This window comes from Pseudopodoces humilis, chromosome 2, assembly GCF_049639895.1.
Source record: "Pseudopodoces humilis isolate 2021_Gansu_Grassland_sample_001 chromosome 2, ASM4963989v1, whole genome shotgun sequence".
Lineage (NCBI taxonomy): Eukaryota > Metazoa > Chordata > Aves > Passeriformes > Paridae > Pseudopodoces > Pseudopodoces humilis.
In genome coordinates, this window is record NC_142201.1 from 80,302,683 (window position 1) to 80,317,478 (window position 14,796).

General features: G+C 37.5%; 1 protein-coding gene across 3 annotated transcripts in view; it reads left to right on the forward strand.

The window, feature by feature from the left end:
- Positions 1-13,073, forward strand: part of GRM5 (glutamate metabotropic receptor 5) — a 241,385-nt gene extending 228,312 nt beyond the window's left edge. For all 3 annotated transcript variants that reach the window (XM_005516179.2, XM_088051622.1, XM_088051623.1), the window contains one exon: positions 6,658-13,073. In XM_005516179.2, the coding sequence (XP_005516236.1) occupies positions 6,658-7,480 (823 nt within the window). In that variant the 3' untranslated portion in view covers positions 7,481-13,073. The remainder of the gene's footprint in view (positions 1-6,657) is intronic.
- Positions 13,074-14,796: the final 1,723 nt, after the last annotated feature.

Genomic DNA, 14,796 nt, shown 5'->3' on the forward strand with positions numbered 1-14,796 from the left:
AAATACTTCTGTAATTATTTATCAGACATGCCCAACATGTAAAATTCCTTCAAAATTCCTTCAATTGCATGCTCTTTGTAGAAGATAAAAGCCAAATAAGCTCTTAACTTTGGAGATACAACTTTGGAGAGGTTGTTGGTTTTTTTTTGTTGGTTGGTTTGTTGGTTGGTTTTTTGTTTGTGTGCGTGTTTTTTGTGTTTCTTTTTCTTGTGCACTGCTTGTACACTTGATTTCAGTGACAGGCGAGGTGATGGTTTCTATATGTCCCAGTTCCCATTTCATAACTTTAGCAATGAAAACAATGAAAAGTCGTGTTGACCAAGTAACGCTGAAAACACCTTAAAGCATGTTTGGCATTGGGAGCAGAACTCAGAGTTCCAGAGGAGTCACTGTCCTCTCTCCATCCTGTGAACAGAATGCTCCACTGTAGTGGAGATGTGCTCAGAGATGCTTGAAACGGCATTTTTCAGACAAAAAGCATAACACAACTCTAGTTACCTTAATTAACAACCACAATGAGGTCATGGTAGTAGAGGAAAGAAGATTCATCCCAGGACCACTTTCGCATTTTAGTTAATGATCACTGATGTACTAGAAATGTTTCATTCAGATACCAGACCCTCCATTTCCCAATCTAACCAGGCATGCTGCTGAAGCAGTTGACAGAATTAACATTACTGGTGGCTGCACTGTGAGGTCACTGGCAAAAGTTTTGTCCTTCAACACTCTCTAACTTTGTAGCTTCTTTCCTACTTACTTATTAAAGTCACTCATATAAATGTCAGCTGGGATTTTCATGAAGAAAGGAGGTATCAATAGATTACAATTTGTGGAGTAATATAAATAATTGCTGTTCACAACTGAAAACTACCCTGAAAAATATTTGCAAAGCATTGTTTATTTCTAGAACTCAGGACACGACAAAATTATTTCTTGCCCTGCATTTCTCTTTCCTGTTTTGTCATTTATTTCCATAGAAAAAAGCAGTATGAGATTAATTTAAACTAAATAACTTGAGTGATATATCACTAGCAGGTTATTTGTGTGTGGCAGAATTGTCTTTTACCTAGGAAAACAATTACATAGGCATGTAGAGGTTTTCTTAAAAGCTCTTTAAAACTAGAGGAATAACAAAAACATAAAACTTTAAAGTGCTAGAATTGAGCTAATTTAGACATCTTTGGTTCTGCATCCAGTTATCCAGGTTGTCCTATATTTCTGGGAGAAACTATGAGTTGCTTCTCCATAGTTCATATACTGAAGTTCACCACTTCTACCACTTATTTCATTTCAGTGTTTTTATCATGTTGCAAGGTACTTGCATTCTCCCAAGGATGAAGAATTTGGATCACTACAAGCAAAAGAAATAATGATCTGGGATTGGAAGAGACAAAATGAAAGCAAAAGCAAATGCCCCTACTTGAATTCATCACAGGTGCACACACAGACACACACCATCCCTTATGAAGAATCAGGTTTTAATTAAGTCTACAGATAGCACACAAATCCTTTTCAGGCAGAGTAATTATATTACTGAGACTTTAATAAGGTTTCAGCAGAGGAGTCTAAAAGGAGAACAGGTTCTTTCTACTTACTTTGAATAACAAGGGTTCTCCTTGGCAGAAGGTTACATGGTCTGAGCCAAGTACAGAAGTTTATCCTGCTTATCACTGCCAGCTGCTTCTGGGGATAACAGAGGAAGACTTCTCCCTTAAAGACTTGAGAAGTCTGCACAGTGTTGGAGCAATAACTTAATTGCAACACTTCAGCCATTGAAACATCTAGGCACAAATATGCTACCAAGTTTAGTTCCATAAAATTTAGACCAGTGTTCTAAAATATGAAGTTTCATTCATGGACTTATAAATTTAAGAATTTGAAATCATTCCTTATTGTAGTCACATGAGAATAAGTTACAAACATATGATACATGTCTCCCTCCAGTTATTGTCCAGTGTGTTTTTGTAGTTGTACCATTTCAAATTTGGAGTTAGATACCCATATCAGTATGTGACAGAGAACAAAAATTCCCTTACATTTTTGTGGTTCCACTTATATTTTAGTTTCCACTACTGAATAGTACTATTCAGCTATACATTCTAAGCTTTCTTTAAAAATAATGAATTCCATAATTTTAAATTGATTTTCCTAGTTTCCTGTTCAGTCAAGGATATTAAGAGAACAAGTGACTTATTTTCAAATTGCATATGCTTTCAGTAAATGTCCCCAGTCCCAGTCCCAGTAGACATTCAGCATCAGAATTAATTTTAGCAGCTGTGGGTAATTAATGACAATGGCACCCTTATTAAAATATGAGAGTTTTCAGCTGCTGTGTCTGTAAATTCCTCTTCCTGTTTTTCATTTCTTCTTCATTTTGAAGTATCTTACAAAACAAGTTTGGTTCACTAGCACCTGACTAAAGAAACACTTGCAGTAGACCTATGCACCATCTCATAATTAATCATACCACACAGAAAAAAATACTGCAACAAAACTTCTACTGCCTCAATCAAAACAAAAGACAAAGTGATCCATTCTAGAGAATTAAAAAATATATGTAAAGAGAGAGGAATATTTTTTTATACCTACATGTATAAAAAGTAGTTAGTACCTCTCATGAACAGAAAAAAATCCTTTAAAACAAAACTCAAGTGTCTCTAAAGTGAATCAGTATGGGCAAAAAATGAGAAACAAAACTAACTGCTATTCTGTCATCAAGTGGACAACTGTAGAAGAAATATTTAAAATATCAGCTACTTCAAAAGTTCTCTCATTTATTCCAATTTCATTTCTTGTACATATTATGTAGGTCTAGCAGTCAGGGAAAAAGCGAATCTATCAAAATCAAAGCAGCTTTTAGTAAAGACAATGGAGAAACAATTACTGTCTGGTTTTCAGGAAATCTCTCTTGTGTATAAAGCTGAACCTAATTAACCTATAGTAAATTAACACAAAAAACAAAGCTCTAAAAAAGACTTTGTCTTAAAACAAAAAGAAACCAACCAAAACCATAAAAAAACCAAAGCAAACATTCTGATATCACTGATTGAAGTTTGCTGCACTCTCCTCTGCTCTTTTCAGTGCAATGTGCCAGCAGAAGAGCAGAGTAGGGTAGAAAAATTTGTACTCAGCCAAACTCTGTAGTGGAATTCCTTTGCGAGTTCAAAAGTGCAATTCCTCTATATTCAACTGATGGAGGCAAAATCTATTTACAAGAAAAATCTAAAATATCATCACCCTAAAGTTTCCCCATCATTGAAGAGTCAAGGCAGAGCTGGGCATAGCCAATGTAAACAAATCCATTCCTAGACATCCTACTCTGTGTCCATGATCTATCTTTATTTCTTTCCTTTTAAGTTGTGAGCATTGTGGTTTCCAGTTAACTTGACAGAGTATCAATCAATATGCAGTTAGAGCAGGATTTTAAAGTATTATCACAGCAATTTACCCACAATCCAGTTTCATGCCAATATAAGAAAACAAGTGGTGCTCCTTTCACAGAGGCAATAAATGATTGCACACTTCAGTCTAGGACTGACTTCCTAGTAAGTAGGTGCAGCATGATAAAGCATAGGATACATTTCTGACACAGAAATTCTTTAGCTATAGGGTTCATTCCTTATGGAAAACTATTAAATCAAAAAGATTGGAAAAGACATCTGAGATCATCTCAACTGTAAACCCAACATCACTGTATTCACCACCAAACCATTTTCCCAAGTGCCACATCCAAGCATGTTTTGATTAAAATCAGGGATGCTGATTTTACCACTTCCTTGGGCAGCCCGTTCCAATGCCCCACCACCTGTTTGGTGAATAGTGTTTGTGTCCTATTCAGTTTTTAATGTCAAGGAATTTTCAATGAATAATGGCCAAGTCTTTCAGATTTTGCACAAAATTTACATTAAACAGCCATTGGGTTTCCTTCAGAGCCCTAGGATCAACATGAGAGACACATGCACAGATTACTCTTGGGCAGAGTACAAAAGAAGTGAGTGAGCACATCAGCCAAGACTGCCCCAAACCCAAACTGAGATTCAGGGAGGTTGGTGACTTGCTCCACTGAAGATTAAACTGTTCGCTGTCTTTGCCAAGGGCTTGATGCAATCTCAGATTTCACCCTTTCCCCCAGTTCTTCAGCCTCATATCCCTCCTTAATAATTGCCTCTTTAACTGTGACCAGGGAGGGAGTAGCATGTTGCCTTCACAAACTCTTATAATCAGACCTTCAGGCCATGAAAATATCTGCATGCATTTAGTACACTTTCAAATGGTTTGAACATCTGTACTAAGCCACTGCTTGAAATCAGGAGAGGTGCTAGAATATACCACTTTATTTGGGCAAGCATTTCTATTTGCATTGACTAATCCTTCAGGTTACTGGCATTTATTTCAGTCCTGTGGCAGGCAGATCTGTCACAGGTCCTTCTAAGACTTCACCAGGAGGACATCCAAGACTGGATCTGGGTCCTCTCCTTCTGCCTGATCAGAAAGTTACAAGTGCCAGATCATTCTCCCTCCTAGTCTAGGTCAAACTAGGTCAAACAGCAGCACCTGGGACAAGGTTATCATACTGGAACTAGGGGCAAGATCTCATCTGCTAAACAATGCAAATTCTGCTCCTGCTGCTGTCACTGAGCTCCCACTGAGCTCAGGACTCAGCATGACCAGTGAGCCGGGGCTCTCAAACAGTTCTCAACACCCATGAAGCATGAGTTGCAAGGAAACAAGTGCGTGGTCCTCAGAGGAAACAGTTTTACTCCCTAAGACATTAGTGACAGCTCCTTTTCAGTCCAGAACTGGACCCACAGAGATTCAGAGAGTCAAAGTGAGCAGTGCTACAGGACAGAGTTTACTTTTCCTTCTTGCTCTGATTGGGGTACAGCAGAAGGAAGGGATTGTCTGAAAAACAAGTTACAAACCACCAGCTGTTTTGACTGGCATTTCTGAGTAGGGACCTAACAGTCAACTTCCAAGGTAGAAATAACATCCTGGTGACCATTGCAGCAAAGGGATGAACACATATGTACTTATACAGATCATTTCCCAGTCCTCCCTCTCTTAAAGTATCCACTGTTTTACATTGTGTTTGTCTACTGGATTCTGTCATGCTGCTTTTGAAGGGGAAATCTGTTGGCATGTTTGTTTTACGTGATCCATCATAATTTCATGTAACGTAATCACAGACGTGAACCCACCAGGAGGTTTTGTTGTACATTCAGTATGCAACTTTTTCTACTAGATGGCCAGAAGAGCCATTAAACTGATAGCTTGAGAAAAGCATCCACATGAAGACTGGTATAAAATTATCTGCATTTAGTAAAGTGTGTGTTTTGCAAACTGTTATGCTGGAGGCTAATGTGAGGATATCTATTGCAGATTTAAAAAGCAAACAAAAACCAAATTTTCAATAATCTGCTAGGGTCTCCAATGTTGTTGTCTCTTCAAAAATGCTAAATGGCTATAGCAAATGTTTTGGCAATGAAAACAAACTGTCTAAAGTTTTGATGCATTTTACATATAAATCATGTTTGTTTGCATGTGTAGACTGTTTTTCCTGTTGACACCATTTCAGAGTCACTGTCTGTTTCAGCTAAGAAATGTTTCTAATATCTTCCTTATTTCCAAGAACTATATGTTAATGTATGTGTGAACACCATCACATCAGACTGAGGAAGATGTAAAAGGAAATAGTGTATGTTTATACGGGCCGCAGATGGCTTTTCTTAGGTACCAAGAGGAGACAAATAAGTAACTTTGATAAAGAGTATGATGGGATCTGAAGAGAATTTACCCTAAGAGGATTCATTTTGCAGAAAAGTGGAGCAAAATGTTTATTGCTGTCTCCAAACTCATGTTACTATGAGGAGCTGCTTGTATAGCTTGTCTAGTACTTCTTTCCTACTAGGAACAGAGTTTCATTCTCTGAGCTGACCTGCAATTTGAAAAAAAATTAATTATTTCTTTAATTTAGTGGCAGGTACCTTGCCAGGTACCTTGAATAAGATTACCTACAACTAGTATAGCCCTTTTCTGTGTATTGCTCCAATGCTTCCAAATAGTGGGATATAAACAGATTTCTTTCCCCAGCCTTAACAGATTATGCTTTTTCATCTCCCAGTCTACAACCCCTGCCCCATACCAGAAATCCATGTTCAGAACACTATACCATGCTCCTTAACACTGAAAGCTCCCAGGCCAGCCCACACACCTGCCCCTGCACTCTAACCTGTCCAAGTCTCTCACTCACTCTCTTCAAGCCTTTAATTCTTCCTCACTCCTCTATGCATCCCTCAATCCCACAGGCCCTCTTCCTGACACCAGTCCAACAGAAGAGAAGCCATCAAGCTGCACTCTGCCCCAGGGTGGACACTGCCTTTGTCCCAGGGGCCTCAACAGAGGGATCAGCAGTGGCCATGAACTAGGGCAGGACAGGTGATGGCTGGGTGCACAATTGAAATGAGCACACTGCTTGTTTTCCTAGAACATAAAGGTATAAATTATAGGTAGAGATATATTGCAATAAAGAGATATAGATGAAATTACAATCAGGTTTATGATAAATATATACTCTGAAATACCATATACCCTTGATATACAGCAATTATATTTTTAACTTTGTTGCAAGTTACCATCTTATCTCATATGTGTTTACAGCTCTAATGGGAAATCGGTTTCCTGGGCCCAGAACGAGAAAAGCAGCCGAGGAGCACACCTTTGGCAGAGGTTGTCAGTCCACATCAACAAAAAAGAGAACCCCAACCAAACTGCAGTGATCAAGCCTTTTTCTAAAAGCACAGATAGTAGCCGACACAGTAGCAGCGCTACATTTCCCGAGGCTAGTGCCAAAACGCTTTATGATGTTTCGGAAGCCGAAGAGCAATACCCAGCTCAGTACCGACCACAGACTCCCTCACCAATCAGCACTTTGAGCCACAGAACTGCCTCTGTCAGCCGAACAGAAGATGAAGCCCCTACCTTCCAGTCAGAACCTCCTCAGCGAAGTAGCTCCTCTCAAGGCTCCCTCATGGAGCAGATCAGTAGTGTTGTTACTCGCTTCACAGCCAATATCAGTGAGCTGAACTCTATGATGCTTTCAACATCTACTCCAGGGACAATGGGGGCTGCTCCTCTCTGCTCTTCATACCTGATTCCACGGGAAATCCAGCTCCCTACAACAATGACCACGCTCGCAGAGATCCAACCGCTTCCTGCCATTGAAGTCAATGGCGCTTCACAGTCTGCTAGGAAATCTTCCAATGACAGCATCAAAGAAGGCACTTCAGAGACCCCAACAGCCAAGCAAGACCTGGAGGAGTTGGTGGCTTTAACTCCTCCTTCTCCTTTTAGAGACTCCATCGATTCTGGGAGTGCATCTCCCAGCTCTCCAGCTTCTGAATCAGCTCTCTGTATCCCGTCCTCCCCCAAATATGATACGCTCCTTATCAGAGATTACACTCAAAGTTCTTCTTCGCTGTGAATGTAGTTCAAGACGACTTTGGATCTCAACAACTACAAGCAAGTAGTGAGGGGACAGCCAAGTCTTCAAGGTCTCCAGTGTTTACGCAGACAGAGTGAGAGGCATTGGGTCATCTTGAGATTGAGAAATGGAAGGGAAGAAGTGGAATCACTTGAGAGGTGGAAACATCAGATTAATTATGCTGATTTAAAGACAAAATGACTCTTGGCAGATTATCGTGGCCTTAAAAAAACATGGGCTTTTCAGAAACACTGAATCTATTTTTGAGGGCTTATAAGGAGTCTGTTAATCCAGTTACATACCAAGTGCTTTGCTTTAGTATTACAATGAACTGTGTGTACAATATAGGGGACAGGGGGCGGGGAACTAGATTGTAAACAACTGTACAATGGTTTGTTTGTTTACTCTGATCCCTTACCCAGAAGTGAACCTTGATCTTTTATCAAGAATAGAAGACCAAACATTGAATGTACATTTTCTAACAGACTCAAATCTGGGACCAACCTGTCAAGCTTTCTTTCTTTTTTTTTTTTTCTATGAAGATCTCAAAAAGCAGAAATGTATGTTCAAAAACTACAAAACTTTTTGCTGAAGAATATTGTGTCTGTGATACGTTACACGTGGATAACACTAAGCTGAGGCTTTGCAGTGAGTGACTGCAATATGGAGGGCTTTACAAGTGACTTCTCAACCTACGCATTTGTTTATGAAATTCTCTTCTATCAGTATCAAAAGATCAATTTGTTAACATTGGATTCACCCTCACAACAAAACCCAAGGAAGATTTCCTGACTATTTCACCATGTTGCCAACTAATAATGAAGTAGCAAAAAATATTTTCTGGAGTACTGTTTTGTAATTCCCTTATCAGGGCAAGTTGTTGAGATGAATATTCTCTTTCTAGCAGCACTACTAAGCTATATTATAGCTGCATTCCCTATTGAAATTAACACATTTTTATGGACATCCTCGTGATAATGTTACAGTTAAAATACTTATTCAGATACCCATCTTTGCTTGTGACAAACAGGTAAACACCCTAAGGATTTTCTCCATCCTTTGAATGACAGAATTCTAGGATATCAATTTGGTTTATGATGAATGCTAACTGTCAGTGGGAAAAGTTGTCATAATCATAATTTATATATATATATATATATATATACATATATATATATAGAGAGAAAAAGCCCTGTGTCAAAGTCTGCTTAGATGTGATTAAGCTACTCTTTAATAAGCAACAATTTTAAACTTTGTTTTGCTGCTGATGCCCTGCAGCTATGAACAGAGACAAAAAAAAAAAAAAAGAAAAAAATACATTCAAAGCAATACAGAGTAAAGGTTCAAACAAAGAAGACCTAATGAGATATGAACTAACAAAATCTTTGTTTCTTAGCAACTCACAGAAGAAACAAGGGGATTCCTCAAATTTTTTTTTCCTATATCAAGGTAGGACAGTTTAGTGCACTTCATACTGTCACTGCACTTTTTTAATACAGGCAGGGAAGAGTTTTAAAGTTTGAATAGTAGCTAAATAATTTTTGATAGGTGTAGTTACATAGAACTCGTAAGTCAGACCCTAAACGCACACTGTATTGGCTCTCTTCTTCATGACATAGCTGTCCTCAGGTGCCAAAATTTTATGGGTTTGTTTTATTTTATTGAAGGATAGCATGAAGTGATGAATAATGTACTTCAATTCAAAGTTGAATTGATGTAGCCTTATATAGAAGACAGCCTCTAGGAAGGGAGCCTTGAAATAAGGCTGCTATATTTTATTTTCAAAACCTTTAGATCTTGTTTCTTTGAAGATAACAAATATTTTGTAATCAAAATTCATACCTCCTTTTTCTCCCCCCATGTTCAAAATAAATATTTGATCAAACAAGTAAAAGATTAAAGCACATTCACATATTTTAGCAAAGAGCATTTTCTATTCCTTTGGGATGCTTGTTTCACTATTATGTGTTGCACCCCAATTTGCTGCTCAACAACATTTAAAAATGAAAAGGAATAGATGACTGAATCCAGATCAGCACTTGACAGAGATACTCTAGTGACTCTAGAGCCAGACAGTGTTATCCAGTTGCAGTCTGGGCATGCTTGTTTTGTCAGGTACAGTCATTTATCAGCTTTGCCTATAGCATGAACAGGCAGGACACAAAACAGCTCTACTCCAGAAGGCAGACCCCTACACTAAGGCATGACTGAAGGTCCTTGTTGCCCATATGCAGTTCTTGCCTCCTCGCACGACTGATCAGCACGGACTCAGCTCTGTGCAGCTGCACGGTTCCCAGACTAGAGCTCAGTTTTGCCCTCTTGGTTCACAGTACTAGCATGTCTCCTCATTCCCTAGCCGCCCATGTCTTCAGGAGAAAGCATCTTCTGTCACAGATTAAAACCCACATTTAAGAGAAAAGCATGTCCAATCAGTCTGTGATATAAACACTCTTATTAGGGCAGTTTAGACCACTTAAATGTTGTTCGTGGAAGACTTATATGATAATATTTGTCTCCCAGCAGTGCAATATTGTTTTAAGATAAACAGAGTGTACTGAGATAATTAATGTGAATTTCAAAGGGATTCTATTACTACCTGTTCACTTATTCTTCAAACTATTGACCAATGTTCTTACAAGAACATCCTTCACCTTGATCTTTCCTCAGTATTTTAGGTCCCCTGTAGTCTTTTTTTATGTTGGTGGACAATATAATTGTATTCCTGCTAAAATCCGTGGGTTTCGCTGCAATGTGAAATAACCAGCAGTGGAAATAAGGATTATACAGACAAACATAAAAACCTTTCCTCAAATACAAAACTAGAAAAAAGGAGTGAAAAATAGAAACTGTCAATCTCAGCACAAATATACCTCTTCTGCTCTCAAACTGCACCATCCTGGCCATAGCTATTGCTCAGAGCTTCCTGACAATGTTCATGTACACTGTCATGATGATATGGGTATGAGGATGCACCATGTGCCCTGAATGCATGTTTTAAGAACCTAAAACCCTAATGTTGTGCAACCCAAATTTTAAACACTTTTGCTCACTCTCACTATCGATGGAGTCATGTATCTTTTGCATACCTATGAGACACAGCAGAAATTTTAATTGAACAAGGAACCATGGATGAACCTTGCTGAGATAGTACTCTCCTGGAGTCAGTCTATTTTTAGTGAAAGATGGGCAACCTTAGTGGCATTAAAAGAAGGTAGAATCCAGTTTAATTGTTCAGACTGGAGTGCATCAACATCATTCTTTATTATGGATTTGAATTTCAACAAAGGGAGGAAAGGTTTTGAGGAGAAGAAGGCAAAAATGGTGTAATACCTGTAGTAATAATCCAAATGAGCCCAGTGGGAAATTTGCAGGACTGGAAAGTTCTTTGTGAGAAGCTGACAGGTTTGACATAAGGGAAAAAAATATGAATGACAGACATCATGACTTCATTATGCTGTTTGTATGCTAGTCTCTGTTTAGGACATTAAAATAGAGTGGCATGGATTTTCAGACATAAATGCAAAAGTTACAATCATGAAAACTTTTCAGTGTAACTAAAGAATGTGCACGTACCAACTGAATGGCTTGAAATTTGCCTTCCAATTTAGTGCTGCTGCCTCAAAGGGAATTAAAGGATTTGAAACTACTGTCATCCTTGACCACAGGGACTTCAAAAAAATCTCTTATTTCTTTTGTGCTCAAGGCCAACCCTAAAGAGTGATGGTGTAATCACCTTTGGATCTGTGCTTTTGAAATAAAGTGAGTCACTCTGGCAGGCCAGTTGGGAAGAAGTCTTTGCAATACTGAAGAATTATATTTTTAAATTGTCTCTGAAGAATGATTGCATGACTTTGAAGATGTGCTTCCCTGTACTTCTGTCTGAACATTTGGTGCCTAGACTCATGCAGATACCTTAGACCAGAGATTTTTAGACCACAGTCCACAAATCACGTGGTGATTTCACGTGGTGAATCAAATGTTGGTGTTCCATGGGAGCTGGTTGATCACAAGGTGCTGGCTTCTTCTATTGATTTCCAGCTACAAAAGTGAGATAGAAACTAAATGATAATTAGCTAACTGTTATAAGCTCTAAAAAAAAAAAAAAAGTTATGTTAGTTTTCTTGTATGTCTATCAAGTTGCTGTGTGTATAAAAGGAAAACTTTTGTTAAAAATAGAGAATAAGATATCAAAAGAGAGTAAGCAGGAAGGCCAATCCATGACTCTCACTCTGGATGATAGAGGAGTTCCCCTGTGAATGTTTTCTTTAGTGTACAAGACCAAACTGAAAGACGGCATAGCTGTGGGTGCAAGTTCTGTAAAGGAATGTGTGTAACCCTGTTATTCTGCTTAATACATCATTTATGAGGTGAGAGGATAAAAGATGGTAGCAACAGACAGGTAAAAAATAAAATAAAAAAGAGCTGGTTCCTTGGGGAAATCAGAGCACTATGCTCAGGAAAAATAATATGACCACAAATTTTTTATTGTATTGGAGACCAGTGCCAGGGCTCCACAGCAGAGCAAAAAACTATGTATTACATGGAATAATTTTAAGTGCTGAAGTCCTTTGCTGGCACTGGCCCTTAATCTATTGGGGTCAATGGAATCATTCTAGATTAATATCCATATAAAGATAATCAAAGTTGGATAGTGGCCACTGAAGTCAAGATTTTGACTATTTGTTCTGCAGAGAATGATAATGACAGGATAATCTTCCCAGTCTCTTTTGAATCAAAGAGCAGGTGGATTTTATTAGGTTAATTCCTGAAGTTAGGATTGGTGAATAGGTCATTCCTGCCATTCATCTTCATCAGTCCTACTCTATCTGGTATCCCAATGGGAAATCATCTTCTAAATGTGATTGGGGATGTGAGTGAAAATATCCAAAAATTCCCGAGAATTTTTGTCACAGTTTTCTGGCAGTTTAATGAATCTCCAAAAAAGAAGTCAATACTTTCCATGAACAAGAAAATCATTCATCTGCTACCCATTTCAGTGTGCACTTAATTTAGTAAAGACTGAAGTTGAATTACATGAATTCACTTTTTTTGCCATGGTTTATTATTATATCCTCAGTTCAAATATCTCCAATTGCCACTTACAATTTTATACTGTGAAAAGGAAAAGAGATACAGGCCAGTGAAGCATAAAGGTAAGTAAAAAATTCATCTGGATGATGAATTGGTGTATATGGCTGGTTTTGTCTCACCTGAGCAATGACAGTACTAACAAACAATAAACATTAAGTCACTCCGATCTGCCAAATGGGAACAAATATACTATGTATATTACATGTACTAATAGGATTATATGGCAGCTGCTGGTGGTATTTGTAATTAGAAATCTATATAGAATATAGATGTTTTAGAGAGATGGTGCCAATTCCAAAAGATTTATGTGGGCTACAAGTGCTTGTAATTATTTTTTTTTAATTTGCTAATAACTTATGAAGAACTGGTTTCAAACATTCTGTGACCGTTTGTTCTTTTTTATGTTGTTGCTGCTTATACTATTAAAACATAGAGAATGTAAAGTTATTATTTTGATGTGAACTGAAAATGATTTTTCATAAAATTTAACATTTTTATCAGCTTTGGTTTGCTTTCTACCTGTACAAATGTAATTTATTTTAGCATTGAAGAATACACTTGCTTGTTTCTCAACTGTCTACATCATGTTATAGTTGGTGTTTATGTAGAGTCAGGTACTTTTTGAACAGTATTAAAAAGAATCCGTGATATGACTGAAAACTGGATTTTGTTTTTTCCAAAACACTTACAGCTATGTTTTCAGAGTGTTTTTCTACAAACCAGGTATGCCTATACACAAACCCTTAAATTATATTCTTTCTCTTTTACTCCTCCCTCTTTGTTGCTTTAAAGGATTAACTTAACATTAATGGCATCAGTGTTACATAACCTTCTAGTATAGTTTGATCTTTGTCTTTTGAAGCACACACAATCTCATTGAGACATATATAGATTTGAGAGAAAATAGTAAAATAATCTAGCCTTGAGCAACATACAACAAAACTGTTCAACTTGGAATCATATTTCAAAACATTATTTTTATAGATGTAAAAAACTACTTTACTCCTACAAATGTAGATTCACATCTAATCTTGAACTGCAAAAAGATATCAGAGATAATTTTCTATATCCTTTAACAATTTGGTTTCTAGGGTTCTGCCTTTGTGACCACTAGGAGTAAATGTCTTATCCCAGGTCTGTCTACATTCTGTTTCCAGCCAATAGATTTTGTTATACCTTCCCTGCTAAATGCTAAAAAACAAACCCAAACAAACAAACAAACAAAAAACCCATCAACAACAAAGCCACTACTAAATAAACCCCAACCCATACAAAAAGCAACCAAAAAACCCCTCACAAAACCAAACCAAACCAAAAAAACCAACCAACCAACCAACAAATGAACCCCATGGAACAAAGCCAGCTTTCTAATTTTGAAAGCCTTTCCCTCCTATTCCAAAATCTGGGGTTTGTAATAGTCATTATATTCTTAAATAGACTGGCTTGAATTTGGAGTAACTATACTGCATGCAGTGAAATGCAGAGTATGAACTGCAGCACTCAGATTAAAACTATTTATTATACACATTATTTTCTAAACATGTCTCTAGAGATAACTGCTGAATCAGTTTACTTGCTGTTGACAAATTAAGGGGAATAATTCATAAGACAATGGCAGGTAAGGTGCCCATCTCCAGCTAAAAACAATGTGAATTCACATCATGTCTTGTAACCACCTAAAACTCTACATCCCAAAGTAAATTCTTTCAGTGTAGAAATCCACAGCAAGTGATTCAGTGAAATATACTACTTTAGGTGAAGAACATTTTACCAAAAGAAGCACTGCAACTACACTGCAATTTGAAGAGAAATACTTTGAAAACCATATGCAACATCTTATTTCATTGCAGAATATTTTTAAAGCAGTCTCTGGAAAGCTAGATCAAATTTGTTTTATTTGCAAGAACCGTTAATTTATGCCGTGGTCTGTGACCACATCTCAGCCGTGTTTCTTCTGAGTATCTGTTATCACTACGGAATGATGACATTTAGAAACTCATAAACTAATAAATCCCATTCCAGATTAAATCACAAATCAGTTTACACTGATTAAAACAAGAGGGGTGCAATTCCATAATATGCCTTCAGAAATATCAGGGCAATTAGTAATGAGAAAAGCAAAAGCTCAGTTTCTTAAAAAGTTTGGAGTCTAATTTCTCTCTGCCTGGAGCTTTATCTTTCTTACATGTCTGGTCCAGACAAATTGCTGTTTGATACCAGAGAAG